General features: G+C 37.1%; 1 protein-coding gene across 1 annotated transcript; it reads left to right on the plus strand.

The window, feature by feature from the left end:
- The first annotated feature begins 8,596 nt into the window (after positions 1-8,596).
- Positions 8,597-18,959, plus strand: marco (macrophage receptor with collagenous structure). Its single transcript, XM_028436226.1, is given in 12 exon segments — positions 8,597-8,786; positions 10,054-10,152; positions 10,220-10,374; positions 10,480-10,597; positions 10,700-10,744; positions 12,238-12,273; positions 13,454-13,513; positions 13,675-13,719; positions 13,814-13,894; positions 15,390-15,443; positions 17,527-17,691; positions 18,618-18,959. Coding segments are annotated over 12 exon segments (1,107 nt in total). The 5' UTR covers positions 8,597-8,668; the 3' UTR covers positions 18,749-18,959.
- Positions 18,960-19,751: the final 792 nt, after the last annotated feature.

Genomic DNA, 19,751 nt, shown 5'->3' on the forward strand with positions numbered 1-19,751 from the left:
ACATTTCTATTTAATCCTATTAGGGTAAAGTTTTTTAAGAGCTTTTTGGAGTCATTTTGTGTCATTTTTTTGTCATCTGCTGTATTTTTTTTTATTTTGTGTGTTTTGTATGTTTTTGGAGTCATGAATTTTGTTTTTTTTTCAGACATGATCTGTATTTTTATTGTTTTTTTTTTTTTTTTGGAGTAATTTTGTTAGTATTTTTTCGTGATGCATTGTTCTTATTTAGTGTATTTTTGTCTTGTTTTTGGAGGCATGTTGTGTAATTCTCTGCATTTCTAGAATCTTTTGTGTATTTCATGAGCATTTTTGTTGCCATTTTGCGTGTTTTTGAGTCATTTTGTGTATTTATATATGATCCACAACCTATAGCTGCTAATTGACAATATGATCACATGTAAGTTACCATAAAGGAACAATTTCACTTTTTGTTCATGTTTTTAAGATAAGCTGTTACATGTTAATTTGTTTTATTGGAAGGATTGCATTTTGTTCAGTCCTTCCCATTTATCATGTAGCCATGATTCTTAATACCGACTGGTTCATTATAATGGATTTTATTATTATTTTAAATCCCTTTGAATGGAGTCAAAATGTTCAGAATAGAAACAATCACACTCTTACAGTCCAACCTATTCAATACCTTCACACAGTTTAGTCTTTAATACAGTGAGCAACACAATATCTCAGTATGAGAGGGACACCTAGTGGTGAAGAACATGTATTAACCAATAGGAAGAAAAACCTGAGAAATGTCTATGATGCTTATTTTCTCATTTCACTACTCACATTTATTCACATTGTGTAACTGTGGATATTTTCCCATTCTACTGTTAGACACTGAACATGAAATAAAGTAAACAACTCCAAAAACACACAAAATGACATGAAATACACAAATAACAATTGCACAAAACATACTCTATTCCGTTTCACCATATGATCCACGTGTAATACGTACTGTTGTTTGTATTTGCATGTGTATACGGATATATGTATATGTTTATTTTTTTGTATTTCTTTCTTTCATTTCAATTCATATTTTGTTCAATGTTTTCATTGTTTTTGATATTGATTTTGTGTACTTTGTTATATTATTTTTCCTCATGTATCAAAGTTTAAATGTGCATTTTTACTCCTGATTTTACAAGTGTTCATTTGTCAGCCCTTATTTTTAAATTGTATTGTGTTTATTGAAAGGGTGGCTCTAATACAGTGGATCCTCCACAGTTTTTACAAGCTTGGCCTAAAATCTTGGAAATGTACTTATTATTCGAAGATCTATCACAATGAACACAGCTGATTCACACCAGTAATCAGTGGAGAGGGAGGAGGAGCTTATAAAAGACTGAGAGGACCAGAAGAAGAAGAACATGACATTCGACCAGCAGCAGACATGTGGGGAGACGTTTCTTCAGTTTGTTGTTGTATCTTTTTATAATGTAGAGCAGTGGTTTCCAAACTTTCTTGGCTCATGTACCCCTTTCTCTTATTTCTGAATCCAAGTCCCCTCTTTGTCCGACTATTCAGAATTCTGTGAAAAACATGCACTATAGAACATAATGATGGAATGAATGAATGATAACACATTTTAAAGAATCCCATTTTATAAATAAGTGAAAAGAACCATTATTTAGTCCCTCCTGAAGATTATTTCTATTTTTTTTTTTTATTAATAATTTTCACTCATCTCCCTCCTGATGTGGGACCAAGACTGATCATTGTATTTTCACTTCATGTTCTAATCAAGATCATTTCTATCATCGTTTTCTGTGTTTTCTGTCTCATTGTATTTGGCACTTTTCAATTGCCAAATACATTGTCTCTTAAGAATTCTTGTTATTTTTCTTCCGCAACTCCTTTGTCGTGGAACCATAGGCTGTTAATGCAGCACTAATAACACGTATGTCATCTCATAGGACAATGTCAAGGATGTGCAGTCGACCTTTTTTGGAGCCTCAAGGTCGCATCAAGTGTCAAAAACCAACATTTTCCATATCTCCAGGAATATTTATCATACAATAATAATAATGCATTGATTTTATATAACGCTTTTTTGGACACTCAAAGTCACTTAACAGAATTAAGGATTATTATTTCACTCCACACTTTGTGGTAAGCTACTATTAGCCACAGCTTCCTGGGGCAGAGTGATGGAAGTGAGGCTGCCATAGTGAACCATCGGCCCCTCCCCCACCACCACCAACACTCACTCACACACTACATTCATACTAGGCAATGTGGGTGAAGTGCCTTGCCCAAGGACCAATGACAGATGCCACTGGGGTGTTTGCCTCGTGAATACAGGTCTCTCCTAGTTTTGTGTGTTTTTGTGTATGTTGTCAGTTTGTCTCTTATTTTTATCATTCAATATATTTTTCCCATATGTTGTGTGTTTTTATTGTCGTTTTATGTCTTTTTGTATGTCTCAGTTGTTTTTGTGTATTTTGTAGTGATGTTGTCTGTATTTCTCTCATTTAGTGTGTCTTTGTTGTTGTTGTGTGTGATGCTGCTAATGGTACACACTTTTCTCTCTTAGTGTGTTTTTGGTGTCAGTTTGTGTATTTTGTTGTTGTTTATTTGTTCTTTTTATTATTCAGTATATTTTCTCATATTTTGTGCTTTTTGTTGTTGTCATTTTGTGAGTTGCTGATAATATTTAGAATGATTATACATTTTGAACTAGCAATAAACATAAAACTCCATATTTTTAATGCTTTTATTTGTTAATTTTCTTCTCTCTCAAGTACCCCCTGTAGTGCCATTGCGTTCCCCTATTTGAGAAACACTGATTTAGAGGGTGGTGCGAGGGGTCTCGGGTTCATATCCCAGACAAGCCCCCAAATTATGCTACGGCTCCCTCCAGGATGTGAACCCAAGGCTTGAGGGGCAGCACCATAAATGATGCTGAATGTTTCATTCTGTTTCTACTTTTACCTTATCGCTTTACTTTTATCACTTTGTGGTCATAAATACTTTGATAATCATTAGTTCTGTGTGGCAAATTTATGTTGTGGCCCCTCAAGCCTTTGGGTTCACGTCCTAGAGGGGGTCGTAACAATCACTGTCATTTGAAATAAGAAAACTCCCAGCTGCTTTATTTATTTATTACATTTAGATGCAGATTGTTCAGCATTCAGACTCGTCAATATGAGGAACAGCTTCTAGTTTCAGGGATTTTTCACATTCTTTTGTTTGCTTCGCCCAAAGTGGTTTCGCATGGGTTGCTTAACTATATCCGCTGCTAATATGGAAAATAAAATATGCTTATTAGGTTTGTTTCTCATTGATTGCATACTCAGAGGTGGAACAAGTACTAGTCTTCAGTACTCAAGTAAAAGTATAGATGATTGAATAAAAAATGACTCTGGTAAAAGTATTGCAGTTGCACCATTACTTGAGTAAAAGTAATAAAGTACATGCTACTAAACGTACTTAAGTAAAACAAATGTCACTTCAAAAATAAGACGGTTTTAAACCAGCAAATTCCATGTTTTTTTTTTTTAAGAACTTGTAAACACTGGTACATGGAACTAAATTAATCTGTTACCTTTAGAACAGTGGTTCTCAAAATGTTTTAGCTCAGGTACCCCATTTCTTTTATTTTGAATCCAGTACCCCCAAATTTGTCCGACATTACTGTAACACCATTAGAACATTCTAATCAAGATCATTTCTGTCATTTTGTGTCTTCTGTTGTTTTTTTTTTTTTTTGAGTATATTTTTCTCCTTTTTTATGTTTTTTTTTTTGTCATTGTTGTGTGTTGTTGGTATTATTTGAGTGTGTGCGTGTGTGTGTCATTTTGTATGTCTCTGTTTTTTTTGTGTGTGTATTTTGTAGTGATCTTATGTATTTTTCTCTCATTTATTGTGTCTTTGTTGTCGTTTTGTGTGTTGCTGGTAATAGCAAATATTTTTCTCTCTTAGTGTGTGTTTTTGGTGTCATTTTGTGTATTTTGTTGTTGTCTGTTCTTTTTTTATTAACCATATTTTTCTCTTATTCTGTGTGTTTTTGTTGTATTTTGAGTTGCTGGTAATATTTAGTATTAATTTCATTTTTAACTAAAACAAACATTATAAAACCCCATATTTTTAATGCTTTTCCTCTCTCTCTCTCTCTCTCTCTCTCTCTCTCTCTGGTACCCCATGTAGCGCCATCGCATACCTCAGGGTAAAATAAAATTTTAAAAATGTTAAGAAAACAAATGCAAATGCTCATTTAAACCCAGAGCAGCTTTGAGTTCAACATTTTTAAAAACATGAAAATGTTAACTATAAAACTAAAGGACTTGCCTGTCAGGAAAATCTCAAACTACAAAAGTTTGGCCTCTTTTTACGTTGTGACGTCATCTTTGAATTGTCGTAGAAGTAACAAGCTCAATTTTTAAATGTAAGGATTAGAAAGTACAGATATTTGTTTAAAAAGTAAAGAGTACAGGGTAAAAAGTTGCCAAAAAAATAAATACTTAAGTAAAGTACATACAGTAACAAAGTATGTGTACTGGGCATTAATTTAATTATTTTCTGTGATTTTAATACTTTAGTACATTTAGTGATTAGTTTGCAGGGCTTTGCCCATCGTTCAGGCTCAGTTTCTCACAGGAAACAATAGTAATTTTTGCAGAGTCATCAAAAAAGTAATGAAAATTTACTGTTCCACAAGCCCACTTCCTCATTCTTATAACACGCATCAGCGGCGGAATTACAGTTTTTCTCAACTTTCAGCACTTCTCATGTCAGCAATGTTGTAATGAAGGACAAAGATGCCCCTCTTATATAAACCTTTGGATCTGTGTGTGTCACGAGGTGAGATGTTGGAGGACCAAGACACTCGGAGAAAAGAAGCAACGAGCAGGAGGAGCATTGATATAACAAGTCCATGGTTTATTTACATAAACTGACATCTACAAGGAAAGGAATAAAAATGAATCCAAGGAAACAAAACCTGAGTTGATTTGAAGTGAGGACGCCACATCATATGAACCAGTAACCATTCAGCGTCCAAACACTCAGCTTAATAATGAAGGAGGCTGATTCATGAAGCGCACCTGAGTGGAAAACAGGAGGGAGCCTGATCACCATCACACACACACACACAGACAAACAAAAGACGGGCTTTGACATTATAGAACAAAATGTGAATCCATTACTTACAAAAATTCAAAGAAATATAAATATTTATTTTCCTAACACTTTTAATTAGGGAGACCATGTAACATAAACTTTAAGTATGTTAGGGAAATTAAACAATTCATTTTAAGATAAATTACAATTGCAACACATGACATTTTTTAAGGTCACTCCATTGAGATGAAAAAACACTATAAAAATAAAATATATATAGACCGTCTCTAGATTTGCACCAGCACAATGTGTGTAACGTATACAATAATACAAAAATAATTAGTAACACAATAAGCCTTTTCACACTCTCGCTCTGGTTCAGTTCTTCTGCATTAGGTCAAAGGTCAAGAGGGATAAACTCGCCATAGCTGACGGTGTAGGACACGAGTCTGACAGAGATTTTGATTAATTTTGCCGTTGCATCATTGATTCCTTAAAAATGTTTTGCGCAAACTTGGCATCAGTCTCCAAGGCAGAAAGACAAAGTTAGCGGCTAAAGCTAATGCTGCTAAAGCTAATGCTGCTAAAGCTAATGCTGCTAAAGCTAATGCTGCACACGAGCTGAAAATTCCAGTTTTTCCTGCCGTTTCAACAGTGACCCAGGTTATAGTCACATTTTGTAAACATGACTGGGCTGATCAGTGCTGTTTCACTTAATCAGATTCAGAAAATACTTTATTTAAATAAACGACCAATTAACAAATCCCATGAAGTTTACAGAGTATATAGTTAATCATTTTTTATTTGTCAAAATAAGTAAATGGAGGTTGTTGTGCTAAATGTAAGGTCCTGCCTACACTACTTAGGCTCCATAAAATGTTTTAGGTATATTGCACTGGTATGATGTACAGTGCTAAACATGATAAAAGGCCAAAATAATGGTCAGATTCAAGTGATTAGAAATAGGCAATACAGTATATTCTGTTCTTCTGTGTATTTTAACTATCTCACAGTACCACTACCATTAATTTATGTTTATTTATAATATTAAACAATATAATAATTTATATTCATCAATTTTATTCACACATTAAAAACAAATCGAAAATCAGTCTCCGAGCGTTGCTGCGTACACATCCATAGATTATAGCTACTTAATTTCAGCCCGATCTGTTCTCGAATAACAGCGGAGCAGTGATTTTAACTAGTGTAAACAACAAGAGGAACAACAACAAAGTGAGTGGTGTTTTGAGCCCGGTAGCCCAGCCTAATAAAAGCTCAAATATTCAATGAAACGTGTGAAAGCTGGTATAAGTGAGTGACTGCAGTCTGACTGTTACACTTGCACTATATTGGAATGTCAGATAGATTAGATAACCCCGACCTTTATTGTACAAAAAGTTTGCTGAATATCTCAGCGCATAGCACAAACAGCGCTGTGTTTACATTTTTATAATGTGAAAAGGCTTATTGATAATGTTGACTACAAAAATGTACGTTGATGCGTCGTTTAATGTTGTAAATTCATGATAAAACCTTTCTGCTTCACTTTTTGCTGCAGTACCATACATGACCTGCTGGGTGCAGTGTCACTTCTCCATTTACATTGTGATAAAAAAAATTGCGCAACAGAAGAAGACCAACCTAAAGTCTCAAAAGTTTGGGACCACTTCACTGAAAACGTATACTACACACCTTTTAAAGTCTTTACACTGGCTCCCAGTCAGCCTCAGAATAGACTTTAAAGTTCTGCTGCTGGTGTATAAATCTGTGAATGGGTTTGGTCCAGAATACATCAGTGACATGTTGGTCAGGTATGAACCCAGCAGGTCTCTCAGATCTATGGACACAGGTCAGATAGTGGAGCCCAGAGCTCACAGTAAACATGGTGATGCTGCTTTTAGTTGTTATGCTGCAAAGAAGTGGAACAAACTGCCAGCGGAGCTGAAGTCAGCATCCAGTGAACATTTTTAAATCAAAGTTAAAGGCACTTTTTTTCTCTACTGCATATGATTGAGAGAGAGATTTTTTGTCATGTTGTTGATGTAATGATGATTTTACTGATGATTTTAATTGATTTTACTGATGATTTTAATTGTTCTTATTGATTTAAATGTTCTTATTGATTTTAAACAATTGAATGTTTTATCATGTAAAGCACATTGAGTTGCCTTGAGTATGAAATGCGCTATATAAATAAATTTGCCTTGCCTTGCCTTGCCTGAGGTAGAATTAAAATCTATGACATGAAACTAACAGTAATATGTTATGTTTGAAAAAAATACAGTAGAGACGATTCAGACGCAGCCCTAGCTTTCTGAAAACCAGTTGGCAATAAAAAACTAAACGGGTAGCTAGTGGGCATGAGGGATCTGAACTGACAGTAGTGACAGGAGAACTAGGTAGCAGGGATACCATCAAGGACCAGCAGGACTTTTGCAGACCCAGGGTTCCTCCTCTGACAACCATAGGTGGAGTTTGAGATTCTTGCCGGGGGGAGGGGGCAGCAAAAATAAATAAATATTTATATCGAGTTTCGCTTCACAAAAAACTGATGAAATAAGAAAGTACAATTATAACTGTTTTTATTATTATTAGAGGAGGGTTTGGAGGCCAGGGTGTGCAGAGTTCCAACTGAAGAAATAAAGATAACGGTAAGTATTGGCAACAAATATACAAACAGACTGATTTTGGAGGTCAGACACTGACGATTCAGCTTTACAGTCCGACGAGGAACTGAAGTCCAGAGTGAAGCTTTATTCAGTGGAGAAGATCAGACCCAGGTGCACTTCAACAGCTGATTGGAAGACAATCCACCTGCCAAGCTGCCACCCACCTAGAAGCCAGAGGGCATGACACAGTGTTATTATTTATGATGTTCTACATGATATATGATACAACACTAGATACATGTGCTTTAATATGTGAGATACACTTTAACATGGAAGGACAGCCTTTCTGTCAGTTGTAAATCACTAAGTTAGACACAGGTAGGAGAGAATAAAAGGATTAAAAGCATTTAAAAGTCCAACAACGTAGATTATGGCATTAAAAGTCTCTAACAACGTTATTCCACCTTTGCTGAACGCTAAATGCATGCACACTCCCGTGGCGGCCCGTGGAGGCCAATTGGGTCGGGGAGGGGGCAGTAGATTAGAACAATAATCACTGCTTTATAGCCAGACACTGAACGGTGTTTGCTCGTTCTCTGTTCCAGTTGCTTGTTTTCTTGTGCATCACCACAAACAACAGACTAATGAGTCTACGGAGCACCCGCGGTGTCCGCCATGTTGTAAATAAAGTTCTGAGCTGCTACGGGAAGCATGGGTCACATGACATCAGCTGCTGGTCCTTTAAAACATTTGACTTGATTTTTTTGAATGAATTTGTGAAAACTTTTGATCTCCAGGGGGGCAATGCCCCCCTGCCCGCACGCAAACTCCATGCATGCTGGCCCCTGTATGGGTCGCCTGCTCAAACTCCCCCTGGCTGAGTGTCCGCAGCCCTCAGCTGGGGGAGGAAGTTCTGCCAGTATAACCGAAAGAGGAACAAACAGGAGTGTAAAACACACAGTGTGAGATCAGAGATCACACTGTGGGAGTGAATGGACTCTAGCATGGACACATCAGTGGACCACAGGGACAGGGTGTCCTACACCCACACCAACCCGTTGTTTGACACCATGAACAGCAACACTGACCTCTGCAGCTTCCAGCCTGATGGTGAGCATTGATCAGAATATTATTATCACTAACCTGAGATCTATACAGAGGTGTAAAGAGCACTGATGTATTCTACTCAAGTAGAAACACTGTTACTTGATTGAAATTAAGTACAAGTAAGTCATATATAAAATACAAGTAAAAAGTGGCTCAATGAAATAGTACTCAAAGTAAAGTTACTAGTTACTTTCACCCCTATGTTTATTTTTGGTATTAAACAAGTACTGGTCTGCAGTACTCAAGTAAAAGTATAGATACTTGAATAAAAAATGACTCGATAATAAGACAGGGTTTTTAAACCAGCAAAATCCATATATTTAATTTTTTAAGGACTTGTAGGAAACGTAAATGGAAATACATTTTTCATTTAGTCTCAAGACAATCATGTTCTCCAGATTTTTAAAAATGCAGATGTTCCCGTTTTGGTCTTCTCCAGTTTCGTGGTTGTTGGTTTGGGTCTTTTTACGTTGTGATGTCATCTTCAAAGGTCTTAAAAGTAATGAGCTCCTTTTTAAAATGTACTGTAAGTAGTAGAAAGTACAGATATTTGTTTTAAAAAGCAATAAGTAAAAATAAAATATAGTCACCAAAAAACTCAAGTAAATTACTGATACCAGAAAAATTCTACTTGAGTACAGTAACAAAGTATTTGTATTTTGTTACTTGTCACCTCTGGTATTAAATGTGTAGTCCAAATCTTAATTTATTTTCCACAAAGGCATCTGTATATTAAAAAAAGGTTTGTCAAAATGTAGAATTCTTTTAAAAAAAATAAATAAAGTAACACCAAGGAATTAAATTCAAAATAAAAATAATTCTCAGTCATCAAATCAGCATCAAATCAGCTAAATGTATGAACTTTAAAACAGATCCATGTGGGTAACAGCATAGAAAGCATAATCTGAACCATAGAAAGTGGCTTCAGTCAGAAATTACACGACTATGAACAAATTAATTATGTTCAATTTACTGATTAACTGTGTAGAAATATAATGAATTACTTTACTTCTTTTAAAATGTACTTATTCACAAATACAGATTTAGAAATAAACTGAAAAAGTACTAATGCCCATATAAGCCACTCAGTTACAATAGCTTGAATACTTCCCCTCTGGTAATAAGTGACGGATATCATTCCCTGCACGATCAACACTTCAAAAATCATAACTTTAATTTAGAAGAGTTTTGTGGGGAAAAAGCTTGTCATTCAGAAAAACTTTACGTTTTTCTCAAAGTGAGGTTTGAAAAGCATTTGCTTGTTTTTCAGATTTGAAGCCAGCGAGACGCAAAAGGCCGATCTGTATCTACATAATAACTGTGTACCTAGTCTTCCTAACTGCGTTGAGCTTCTATCTTCTCTACAAAGGTAAAACATGCATTATTTTCCCAAACATGAGTAAAGCTGTGCTAACATTTCCATCTCTACGGTTCAGTTCTCTCTTTAGAAACGTCTCTGACTGACCCACAATCAGCCAAGTCAGTGTCTAAGCTCCAATCCCAGGATGGGGTCAAGTTTGAAAAGTTCATCCACAACAACAGTGAAGAAACTAAAAGCTTAAAAAGCCACGTGTGGGCTCTGCAGAAGCAGGTCCCCCCCCCCCTCCTCCTGTCATATCAGAATGAACCCATCCTGGATGGATGAAATAAAGAGTAGAAAACATTTATCCTGGACTTTTCTTTGACTTGTCAACAGGTAACGAGCATGTGTGGAGATGAATCTGAGCTGGGGAGGCTGAGGGTGGACGTGAATCAGCTCAACAGCAGCAGCTCAAATCTGCTGAGTCAGCTAAACAGCATCAGCCTCAAAACAGGTCTGCGTCTTCATTTCTTCAACTTAGCTTCTACGTTTTCACACCCAGACCCCAGAGAGTGCAATGTCAACTTCATCGCTCTATCTGTGTGTTGACTCTTAGGTCCAGCGGGACCCCAGGGACCTCCAGGAGCACAAGGCCCCAAAGGTAGGAACGGGGATGGGCAACTTATATCACAGCTGGATGATAGAGAAACCAAAAGTTTCTCTATCGTCTCTAGCGCTGTCATCCTGACTGTAGTTTTATCCCGCCCACTTGCTAGAGCGAGAGAGAACGTAACAGCAGCGGTCACATGGGATCCATTCACCAATGCACTGTGAACTTACGTATAGCATTTAGCTTAGCACGGTTACGTCCTGCCTTTGGACGTAAATGGTTTTCATCTTGGGGACCTGACTGCGCATGCGCAAACATAAAAACACACTATGGGAACAGAGGCAGAGCAGCAATGTGCTTTTGGGAGGGGGTGTGGCCTCCCTCTGCCTTACAGTGGAGTGAGACTGCAGCTGTTCCAGGGAATAGCGCTGTTTAGTAATTTTGGCTATGAAACGCACAAATTGCGGACACTTTCAAACTTATAGGTACTGTAGGCTTTTGGAAATGAAAAAATAAATAATTTATAATTATATTTTAATTAAAACAAATAATCAAAATATCAATTTACCCTTGGGTAGGCACTGCCTACCTTGCCAACCCTGACGGCACGTCACTGAAGACGGGAGATGAGGGCGGCGGTGTTTGTATATACACCAATAACAACGGTGAGCTAGTCTCATGTCACTGCTCTCCTGATGTAGAACTATGACTATAAAATGCAGACATTGTTCTTCCCTGATCTGTTATAACTTTTGGCACTCTATAAAACTCTACTTGTTTTTCACGGTCTGACCAATTAGTACAGCCAAAAACACGGCAATAGTTCACCATTTCCTCTCAAAATGCGGGATTTGCTGATTTGTGTGCTGTTTGTAAACCTGCTGCTAATCTCCAAAATGGCGACTTCCGGGTTGATGACGTGGATGATGACGAGCCGTGAAAACCCTCTATTGTAGTTTTTTTTGTGTAATTTTCAGTTTATTTGCACTTGTCTTGTGTGTTTTTGGAGTCATTTTGTGTATTTTTGCTGTTTTTGTATATTTTTGCTTGTTTTTTAAAAAGTCCTTTTGTGCATTTACTTTTGGGCCCACGTGTCTCGGCTACAGAGACTTGCTGCTTTTTAGTTTATCATGTTCCTTAAATTTCACTGACTCTAGTAGAGACACTTGAACAGCAAGACAAGTGGTTTACAGACATACAACAAACCAGATGTTCAGTAAAATCTGATTATTTTAAGCAATTATATAATTAAATGGTAAATGGACTTATATAGCGCTTTATCACCACTGAAACAGTCTCAAAGCTTTACATATCAGCTCATTCACCCAATCACTCTCACATTCACACACCAGTGGGACAGGACTGACATGCAAGGCGCTAGTCTACCACTGGGAGCAACTTAGGGTTCAGTGTCTTGCCCATTTGTCGACACATAGTCAGGTACTGGGATCGAACCCCCAACCTCTCGATCAGAAGACGACCCACTACCACCTGAGCCACAGTCGGCGAAATTAAGTTGTACTTAATTTGTCGCTTTTTTTCAGGGGACAATGGAACAAAAGGAGATCCAGGAGTCATGGGTAAGATGTGTGTGTCTGCATGCGTGTATGTGTGGCCTTTCAGAGCGGCTTATATGTTGAAATTCAACCTTCAGAAACCAAAGATTCAACAGTTTAATCATTGGTTTCCTTGACGTAAAGCAACGTCAGAAAGAATCAAACTCTAGTGATGTCAGTGATCATATTTTTAAAGTCAAAGCAGTGCATTGCTGATTGCTCAGATGTAGATTTAAATGTTTTATTTCTACGGACAAAACATCAAACATGGTCTTATTCGTTTATATATTGGTTTGATTATTGATGGTCTGATTTGTAATCCAAATGATACAATATTAACAGATCACATTTAATATTGAGCTCAAACATAAATTCCAAATGAAAATGAACTCCTTTTCTGAATGAAACACCTGTAAATTAAGACATGCATGGCTGGGGAAAAGTTGAGAATCCAGTTTTTATTTTACGCTCAAAATATGTTGAAAACTTTACACCATTTACTCGAGTTAAATGTATTTAAATTAAGGCTGAAAGTTGGCACCTAAAACCTGGCTTTATTGCTTCATTATAATCCCTATAAGGTGAATGTATGAATGATGAATGTAAAATGATCTGTCACCAGGGTTGGGGTCAATTATAATTGTAATTGCATAATTGATAATCAATTACAATTATGGCATAATTATAATTGTATTTTTAAAAAATCTGTTACTGTTGTAATCATAATTAAGTTGTAATTGAGTTTAAGTAATTGACTGTAATTTTATTGCCATGAAAATTCTATAAAATTTTCAATTATAATTTAAAGCAAAACTGTTTAGCTTAAGAGATGCTAACAGAAAGCTAACATAAGAGGAAGGTTAACTTTTATTAGGTTATTTATTTCAAGCTCAGTAATTGTGATTAATTGTAATTGAAATTTAGTAATTGAGAATGTAATTGACTTTCTGAGGATAAAGAAATATTGTAATTTAATTGTAATTGGAAAAAATGCTGGTCACTGTAATCATACCGGGTTATTGAACATAGGTAATTGAAAACGTAATTGTAACGGAAAAATGTAATAGTAATAGACTCCAACCGTGTGTGTGTGTGTGTGTGTATGTGTGTGGTGTGTGTGTGTGTGTGGTGTGTGTGTGTGTGTGTGTGTGTGTGTGCGTGTGTGTGTGTGTGTGTGTGTGTGTGTGTGTGTGTGTGTGTTTAGGTCCACCTGGAGACGCAACACAACACCAAAAGGGAGAAAAAGGAGAACCTGGAACACCTGGTGCTAACACTTTCCTTTCTATTTAATATGTTTACCTGTTTTTCTACAAAACTATTGTATTTTTAATGAGAGAGAGCTCTCTTTAATAACTGAGATCAGTTTTTAAAAACGTTTCCTTAAAATTAAAAAGCTCACTGTTGTCTCATGTCTGATGGTTCCAGGTCCTCCAGGTGAGAAAGGAGACCCTGGGACCCTTGGCCTGCAAGGTACAGTACTGAAGTTCAGTCATTTATGATTAATTATATGTTGCATGACAATATTTCTTGGACATTGGTTTATTGTTATTGGCTTGTTGTGAAGGACCCCCTGGTATTGCTGGTGAACATGGACCTAAGGGAGACAAAGGAGATGTAGGAGTAACTGGACGTGCTGGATTTCCAGGTAAGCTGAAGTTACTGCAGTATCACAAAATAAATCTGGCACTTGTTTGTGTCTCAATATTACAGGTTCTTCTTCATTACAATACTGACTAAAACATATCTCTTAATGTCAATAAATTATTCCAATAGTTTCGTTTTACAAAAAAAAAAAGAAGGAATTACAGTTTTCACCAAACTGAACAGAAACATACAGTAACTTGCACACAAATCTTCACAACTTCAACAACTTCTGCTTTGGCTTTTGTATGACCTAAAATGACCCAAAGTTTTTACTGCTTTGTTTCCCTTTCCTTACCGTAATGGCTTCCTCAAAATAATCTTTCCTTCTTTTCATGACAGTATGTTCTGTTGACAACAGTCGATCAGTAGTTTTATTCCATGGCTTCACCAGTTGATGTGATTAAAACTATTCATATTAGGTTTTTTATTATTATTTATGTTTTGGCTCAACAAAGCAAGGCCACATCACGTTTCTCATTCAAAGTGAGTCACTTAAGGCAACAAGAATGGTAAAGCCTCTTAGCTGCCATCCCCTAAATAACTCCCCAGCAGAAGTAATGCAAACACCAGGAATTGTAACATCTATTTCTTTCATAAAATCCATAACAAAGCCATGTAAGAAAAAAGATTTATTCCAAGTGATACCCACATTTTCTTACTTGTGTAAAGATCTGGTTAGAGGAAAATCACTTCACAGTTGCTTCAAATGTGTTTGACAGTACTATAGAGAATTACTGTATAGGTATTCCTATATTATCTCAACATCTCAATCGCGTATATGTCTATCACATGGCAACAAAGGGTTTTTAGACATGGACAAAGGGACAAAACGGCCCACAAACACAAAAGTATGCAGGAACAAAGAAAACCATTTATGACTACACAACATGCCCAATCACAACATATGTGGACTACAGCAGTGGAGAACAAACAAATAACAGGAAACTAATGCTTTAGGTCACAGTGGCTCATCAAACCTGGGCCGTTAAAGACTGAAGAAATGTTATCTCGTGAGCTGGTTTTCCATTAAGAATGGAGTCATTCTAAGTAAACTGATCTGAACTTCTGTTGAAGCTTGAATGTCTGCCAATGACAAGCTTTTCTCTAATTCTACATATTCAAATTCCTAAGTTCCTTTTCTCCAGACTCCATGACGTGTAAAGTAACTTCAGACCAATTTTTAATCAAAGCATAAAACAGCAGTTTACAATCAAGACTTTTTCTGTTATTTGATTGACAGGCCCAGAAGGACCGGCTGGTTTCAATGGAACTGAAGTTGAGACCAAAATGAACAAGTTTTTTCAATTCACCCAAAGTCATTTAAAAGCACATAAATTTAATTAAACAACTATAACTAGAAGCGACATTATAGTCACGTCTTGAATATTAGAAAAGGGAGACTTTAAAAATACTTGAGACTGTGGTAGACGTTTATTAGACATCATAGATGATAGAGTCAGACTAACCCACACCATCTGCTGCTTCTACCTCTTTAGGTCCACCAGGACCGCAAGGCGCTAAGGGAGAAAAAGGAGATGCAGCACAAAATGGTAAGTAATCAGTATGAAAGAGAGAGCTCAGAGACATTTCTCTGGAGAATGATAAAGATGTAGTTTTACATGAAGGGTCAACTTTTTTCTTTCTTTTTTAGAAAAATAGCCACAAGTGATGTTTGAAGTGCTAGACACTCAAATAAGTCCCAGATTTGATCCTGTTTGGAACAAATATCAAGGTCTTGGTGGCTAAAGTGATCAAGACTAGGACTAGCTTTTCTTCATGGTTACCTTAGCAATCAAAGATTCACTGCATTTATGAAAGAAATAATTAAAGAGAGTGTGTCTGTAAGTAGGATAGCAAATTAAGATGGTGATTGGCACCAACTGACCCCATGACCTGAAGAGTAAAAATAGGATGGAACAGAAGATAGTTAAGAAAAATATCTTCTCCCTGGCAACAGGAGATTGTCATAATATGATTGGATGAATGCCATCATACCCAACTGTAAGGAAGAGAGCGGACTGAGAAGATATAATACCCAAATAGTTCCTAGGACACGCTAGACAGACGTAGGCCAGGGGAGAATGCCTAGACGCTTCCCTGGTGAGGCATTGAGGGCACGTCCCACCAGTAGGAGACCCCGTGGAAGACCCAGGACACTCTGGAGAGACCCAGGACCTTGTTTAGCGCAGCACAGCCGGCATGGCGCACCGAGAGGCCGAGTTGAGTAATTATTCATGGTGTGGACAAAAGGAGAAGGTATTCTCCCTGAAGGAGAGTCTGGGTACGTTTGGGCTCAGTGAGAAAGACCTACAGAAGAAGAGAACAATGAGTGGTACACGGGGTACGGTCAGTCAAACATTTCTGAGCATTTATTGGTGTCTTCTGATGTCCTAAGTCACATTCCGGACCTTCCTGCTTTGTTCCACATTTTTGCCCTTTTTCACTATTGTTTGCCACATTTTGCTCATTTAAGCTACATTTGACCATTATATATATATATACATTAGAACTGTTTCCTTTTTTGCTACTCTTGACTATTTTGGCCCTTTTTAGTCACTTTTCACTTTTTTCTTGCAACGTTTTTGCCACTTTTGGACCATTTTAATGCCACTTGTTACTTACTTCTTGTCACTTTACTTCCACTTAACTCATCGCTAGTCTCAGACTTTATCACCATTAGTCTCCATTGCTGAGTCGGCCCCTGCTCACTTGTCTCTCAGCCCAGCAGCAGCAGTGCAGGCAGCATTGTCAGTAGCACTGCTGGGTGGTGACTTTATCTTTTTGGCGCACTGTTTCTCAGTGTCCCCCCGGCGTTTAGGTAAAGTTAGCAGACAGTTTTCCCGTTGCACCCATGAGATCCCGCCCCCTCCTGGCTCATGTTGTGATTGACACTACTGTCAGGGCTCTCTGAGCCAATGATTGATTGACAATGACAAACAATGGACCAATACTATGTGTCGATGGCCGCTGGCCACACACTGCTAGCCAATGATGAGTGGCCCAATAGGAGGTAATTTAGAAAATGAAATTTGCACCGCCCCACATATGCCATCTGATGTGTCATGTCAAAATAATCATTAAAAAAACTTAGTGCACCGGACCGGCCCACTTCAGGTAGACGGCCCACCGGGCATTGCACGGTATGCCAGATGGCCAGTCCATGCCTGCTTGCACACCCAAAATATTTGGCTCCCCCCTGGGGTCCCGGACTCCAGGTTGGGATCTAATGGATTAGGAATTTTTCCATCCTAGTTTTGCAATAGAGGCCCCCAAACAGCATCTTGCATTGGGCCCCCATAAAGCTAGAAACAGCCCTGCCTGTTGGTCTCCTCTCATCCTTAGTTATAACATACTGTAACTTCTGTTGTGATTTGACACTGTAATCAATAAATATTGATTGATATAGTTGTCAATTTTAGTCCTTCTGCTACATGCTTTTTTGTTCACTATCAAGGAATATGACTCTGCTTTGTAGTAGTATGAGAGAAGGACACCGTGAGATTTGTGGACTTCTACGTGGTGTCCTCTGATAAAGTAGTGGGCTGGGATGATGGAAAATGCCAGTGGCTGAATTTTTGTTGATTTCTAATCCTCCCTTTGTTCCTTGTTATCTACATTTGGTTGTCCTATCAGTCAAGGTGCGGCTTGTACCAGGACCATCCAGGGGGCCGAGTAGAGGTTAATACAACAATATTTGGGGTACCGTTTGTGACGACTCGTTTGGTCTTTTGGACGCCAAAGTGATCTGTAAGATGTTGGGCTACCAATTGGCTTCAACAACCTTCACTGCTGCACCAGGTGAGAGTTCTGCTTCATCCTCTGTGGTTTCTGTAAATCATTCATACAATTAAATGTTCTCCACAACATTTTCTTACATTTGTAAGATGTTAAATGTTAAACATTAAATGATAAATTCTAAATGTTCAACCTACAGTAAATCAAAATGTTAAATGTAAACCTTAAATGTTTAAATCTTAAAATTACTTTTCTCTTAAAAATATAATGCCATTATGAAATGTTTCATTTGGACTGTGATATTATTGATCTAATAATCTATGTTGGTTTGCATTTTAATGAAAGGAACAAATAAAAATATAAATACATCTAAATGTTAAATTAAATCTAAATGTTAAATTAAATCTAAATGTTTAATGTAAATCGAAATGTTAAATCTAAATCTGACATGTTAAATTGAAATGTTGAATCTGAATATCAATCTAAATGCTAAATCTAAATGTTAAATGTAAATATTAAATCTAAATGTTAAATGTTAAAACTTACGTTTCTTGTAAAAATATAATGTCAGTGTTAAATATTTAATGTTAAATGTTAAATCTGCAATGTTAAATCTAATTGTTAACTTAAATATAAAACTTAAATGTTATTTGTTGCTAAATGTTGCAAAAGTTGCTATTTATTTTAGCATGCCAACTTTAAATCAACGCCCCATATATTGTTTTTTCTACATTGCTTTTTAAAGCTGCTACCGTAGTACAGAAACACAAATTTATGGGTTTGAAAACTAAACGAAGCTACATCTTTTTTTTTTTTTTTTTTTTTTTAAAAAAAAACGAAGCTACATCTTGACTAGGTAGAAGCTACTGTTCTTTCTCTTCAATAATAATTAATAAAATAGAAATAATCAGAGTGTAGGACGTGGGAACGGTGACAGGTAACAATCATACAGTGTAATAATAATAACACTTGTGTCTGTATCCCTATAGGCTCTGGGAGTATCTGGTTGGATGAGCTGAGATGCTCGGGAGCAGAGCGTGATATCTTTGACTGCCCGAGCAACGCAGTTGGTGTTCACAACTGTAACCATGATGAAGATGCTGGCGTGCAATGTGCTTAGATCAATGATCACAACTGTAACCATGATGAAGATGCTGGCGTGCAATTAATACATGATGATACCTATTATATCAAATACTGTGGTGTGATTAAAAGGAGCAAATTTTACAAATAAGTAAGTAATATGTGCACATGAATGTCAAATGTTCAGTCTGAACAAGTTCAGGAACAAAATACAAAAGCAAATAAAAAATTCAAGCTCAACACCTTTAGCCACGCCTCCAACTTTCAGTCACTCAGTCACAATGTAGTAGAGGCTGCACTCATCATGGGGTGGATTAATGCATTAATTGAAGATATTTCTCGTTTTAAACGGGCAGCATTATGAAATATTCACTTTCTAATGATTGTTCTCTGCGTTTAACCCTTCCCTGAGGAGCAGTGGGCTGCTACGGTGTAGCGCCCAGGGAGGGTTCCATATTTAGTAACTGTTATATCACCTTGTATCGCCTTTGACTTGATCTGACATGTTTGTGACCCAATGCAACGCAGCGGTTGGACATAACAATGGACTATCGCCTTAAATGCACGATTCCTGTAGTTAATAGAGATGAGGAGGAGAAAAAAGTGACTTAGCAGCTTAACACTCTGGTGAGAGTTTGAAACAGCTGACTGACTCCACTGCTGCTGCTGTGATAAACACACACCACCTGAAGCAGCGTTTGTCAGACTCACAATCACAATAGCCTCTTAAATATCCATGTGTTTTACTGTAATGTGCAGTTTTTTGGCTGAAAACAACAAGCGTGTGGATAGCAAAATAAAATGGCTTTGATGATCACTGATCTCCTTCACAAGAAGTCAGCGTCTATAGACACACCCACTCATGCATATGCATGAAGGCCCCAAAACAGCCTGTTTTTAGAAGTGTCATGAAAGTCACTTTTCAGAGGCTAAACTCTGGAAAACAGGCGAGTTTGGGAAAATAAACCTGAAATAATGTTGTTGGGCGTCTTAGAACAAATGGAGATGGCTGAACATTAGCGTAATACTGAACCTTTAAC

Source organism: Gouania willdenowi, chromosome 21 (assembly GCF_900634775.1).
Source record: "Gouania willdenowi chromosome 21, fGouWil2.1, whole genome shotgun sequence".
Taxonomy (NCBI): Eukaryota; Metazoa; Chordata; class Actinopteri; order Blenniiformes; family Gobiesocidae; genus Gouania; species Gouania willdenowi.